Genomic DNA, 2,875 nt, shown 5'->3' with positions numbered 1-2,875 from the left:
TGGGTAACTGTTTGAGTTTTATTGGTGGAGACCTCAGCGTCAACCAATCCAGGGAGCGAGTATCTAAAGCGGTACTACTGGGAATGACAGTACTACGGACTCCGCAGAGCATCCGAGCACTGGCGGTAACAATAAGGACGGAGTTTCGTTTGTTCCGATAGCATTTTTTTTTTTTTTTTTCTCTCTTTCCCTTCTCTTATTTTTCTCCCTCTTCCTGCCATGAGTTCGAGTTCGAACGCCGAGGAGCGGAAATGAAATGGAGTCCCAGAAGGGTAAGCTCACCCGCACGCAGTCCTCCCTTCTCCGATCCCCCACCGTCCGGTCCTCCATTGGCATCCTTTCCTCCATCGCCGCCGCCGACGAGGAGGAGGAGAAGCCCCACCGCCCTCACCGCCTCCCGCCCCGTTGCCGCAGCCCCTCACGCAATCTCTTACTCGCGATCCCTTTCGCCCTCATCTTCTTCCTCTTCCTTTACCTCCGCGACGACTCCCCTCTCTTTGCCGACGCCCTCCTCCTCTCTGCCCTCGCCACCGCTGCCTCCCTCGCCGCCCGCCGATCCGACCTCTTCCGCCGCGGCGCCACCGTGGTCCAACGGTCCTCGTCCGTCGAATGGTCCCTTGGCGGCGTGGAGAGGAAGGAGAAGCGGTCCGGAGCTCGGATTGTCCGCGAGGGGATCGAGTTCTACAGCAATGGAGATTACTACGAAGGCGAATTCCACAAGGGGCGTTGCAGCGGCTCCGGCGTCTACAATTTCTTCGGCAAGGGGCGGTACGAGGGCGACTGGGTCGACGGGAAGTACGATGGATATGGTATCGAAAGCTGGGCGAGAGGCAGCCGCTATCGGGGGCAGTACCTGATGGGGATGCGGCACGGCTATGGTGTGTATAAATTCTATAGCGGCGATAGCTACGCTGGAGAATGGGTCGGCGGGCAGAGCCACGGTGTGGGAGCGCAGACGTGCTCCGACGGGAGTAGCTATTTCGGGGAGTTCAAGTGCGGGATCAAGCACGGCTTCGGCTACTACCACTTCAGGCAAGGTTTTTGATATATTACGCTATTTTCTGATAGGTTACATCAATTTTGCGGATCAAAGCTCGCGTCTTTAGTGTTGGTACTAGCGTTTCTATTTAATTGGACCCCTTTTATTGCAAAAGGTACGTTTTCCATGTGATGCTAGTTGTAAATAACTGATTTAGCATGGTGGTCAATTAGTTGAAGAAAGAAAGCACGTTGCTTTGTATTCTTTGATAGGTTTCTTGCATTCAAAGCCTTTTCATTGTAGAAAAGTTTCAACTTTTTTTTTCTTTTTTTTTGGTGTGGAAAATTTACTCTTTCTTTTTCGATTAATTAATTGAAAAAGTAGAATTTGATAATGTTCAATTGTTTTAGCGTGCTTGTTTCTTGTCTTTTTGTCTATCTAATACTTAATTGTCACTCCTGCTTGTTACCTGTTAGTTGTGTGCAAGGATAACATAGTCATAGTTTAGTTGCTTGTTTCGACCATGAGGAACTTGAAAATGAAAGTCATGGAACACTGTGTAACTTCACCAGAGAAAAAGGAAGATTGATAATACACATTACTATTTTCTGTTAGTTCTTCCTGATGCATCCTGCTATCATCATCTTCTTGCTCTTCTTTTATTGGAGGCAAAGGAAGAATAACATGAATGCCACTATTTTTTTGTAGCTTGACTTATTGCTTTCTTTGCTTCTGGTGCACATTAAACTAATAAGGCTGTTTTCCTATCTACCTATCAAACACTTTCTACCTTCTTTCCATAAATTTCCTGTCAATGCTTTATATAGTTTATTTCTTGTATTTGCAATGCTTCTTCCCAGTTTCATTGAAGCATCATTCTCTATGATTATAAGATATGATTTTTATTCAAGCTTCTCAATGCAATCATGCTAATTGCATATTTTCCATTCAAAATTTCTTGGCGAAGTAAGATACTATTGATTGATCGAACACGTATGTTGGGTGTAGGAATGGCGACAAGTATACTGGTGAATACTTTGCAGACAAGATCCATGGTTTTGGTGTTTATCATTTTGCTAATGGTCACTGCTATGAAGGATCATGGCATGAAGGCAAGAAGCAAGGTTATGGAATGTACACATTTCGAACTGGAGACACAAGATGTGGAGATTGGGGTGCCGGAGTTCTGAAGACTCCCCTTTGCTCATCAGAACCTACCATGCAGTGTGCTGTTCAGGTAATTTCTTTACTCGTTTTTTAGTGCTAGTTTTCTTCTGTTCATATGATTTTTTACAACAGAACTTTGATGTAGGCTGCTCGGAAGGCAGCAGAAAGCTCAATTCTTGTTCCGAGAGTAGATTCTCAAGTAAACAAAGCCATCACAGCTGCAAATAGAGCAGCCACTGCTGCTCGAGTTGCTGCAATAAAAGCTGTGCAGAATGGTATTGATGGCAAATTTTGTGAGACGAACGTCTGAGTTTGTTTGGACGGGTGAGACGAACATCTTGTACATTTTGCTAACCAAATCCTAGAGTTGGTCGATCAGGTACACCGATTACTTACTCAAGTCAGGAAATAGGCAATTAGTTGGCAACTCTAACCTCATTTGCAAAACACAAAGTCATGGTCTTTCCTCAACTGTAAAAATGTATATAACTCGTGCATCTGATTTTGAGTAAAAGTTTTTCACAGAGCAGTTTCAGAACTTGATGTGCTTGTTCTTTCCACTCTTTTGTAGGGTTCAAAAGAGTAATCTAGTGGAGGATAGGATGATACCATGTGCGCACTGTTGCCTGTTCTTGTATTTGCACATGGTTAAGCAGTAGCCCTGCTTTATCATTCTTGCCAGTTGTTTTACTTCCGCAACTCAATCCATTCTCAGCATTTGGGTCTTGT

The 2,875-nt window shown here is 44.9% G+C and overlaps 1 protein-coding gene across 1 annotated transcript; it reads left to right on the top strand.

Moving 5' to 3' along the window:
* The first annotated feature begins 256 nt into the window (after nucleotides 1-256).
* On the top strand, nucleotides 257-2,607 carry LOC141819445 (uncharacterized). The gene is made up of 3 exons (XM_074706742.1): nucleotides 257-1,032; nucleotides 1,988-2,216; nucleotides 2,292-2,607. Exons 1-3 carry the CDS (start codon nucleotides 257-259, stop codon nucleotides 2,454-2,456), a joined length of 1,170 nt encoding a protein of 389 aa, XP_074562843.1. The 3' UTR covers nucleotides 2,457-2,607.
* Nucleotides 2,608-2,875: the final 268 nt, after the last annotated feature.

Source organism: Curcuma longa, unplaced genomic scaffold, assembly GCF_044706935.1.
Source record: "Curcuma longa cultivar G26 ecotype Majalengka, Jawa Barat unplaced genomic scaffold, ITB_CL_G26_1.1 contig_6547, whole genome shotgun sequence".
Taxonomy (NCBI): Eukaryota; Viridiplantae; Streptophyta; class Magnoliopsida; order Zingiberales; family Zingiberaceae; genus Curcuma; species Curcuma longa.
Note: the sequence above shows the minus strand (reverse complement) of the source record. Positions and strands in the feature narration are given on the sequence as shown.

What these genes read in the sequence shown, in the direction of transcription:
- LOC141819445 (XM_074706742.1), top strand. Translation starts at nt 257, where the DNA reads ATGGAGTCCCAGAAGGGTAAGCTCACCCGCACGCAGTCCTCCCTTCTC. An exon ending in TTCGGCTACTACCACTTCAG is followed by an intron (nt 1,033 to 1,987) that starts GCAAGGTTTTTG and finishes TGTTGGGTGTAG; the next exon opens with GAATGGCGACAAGTATACTG. An exon ending in CCATGCAGTGTGCTGTTCAG is followed by an intron (nt 2,217 to 2,291) that starts GTAATTTCTTTA and finishes ACTTTGATGTAG; the next exon opens with GCTGCTCGGAAGGCAGCAGA.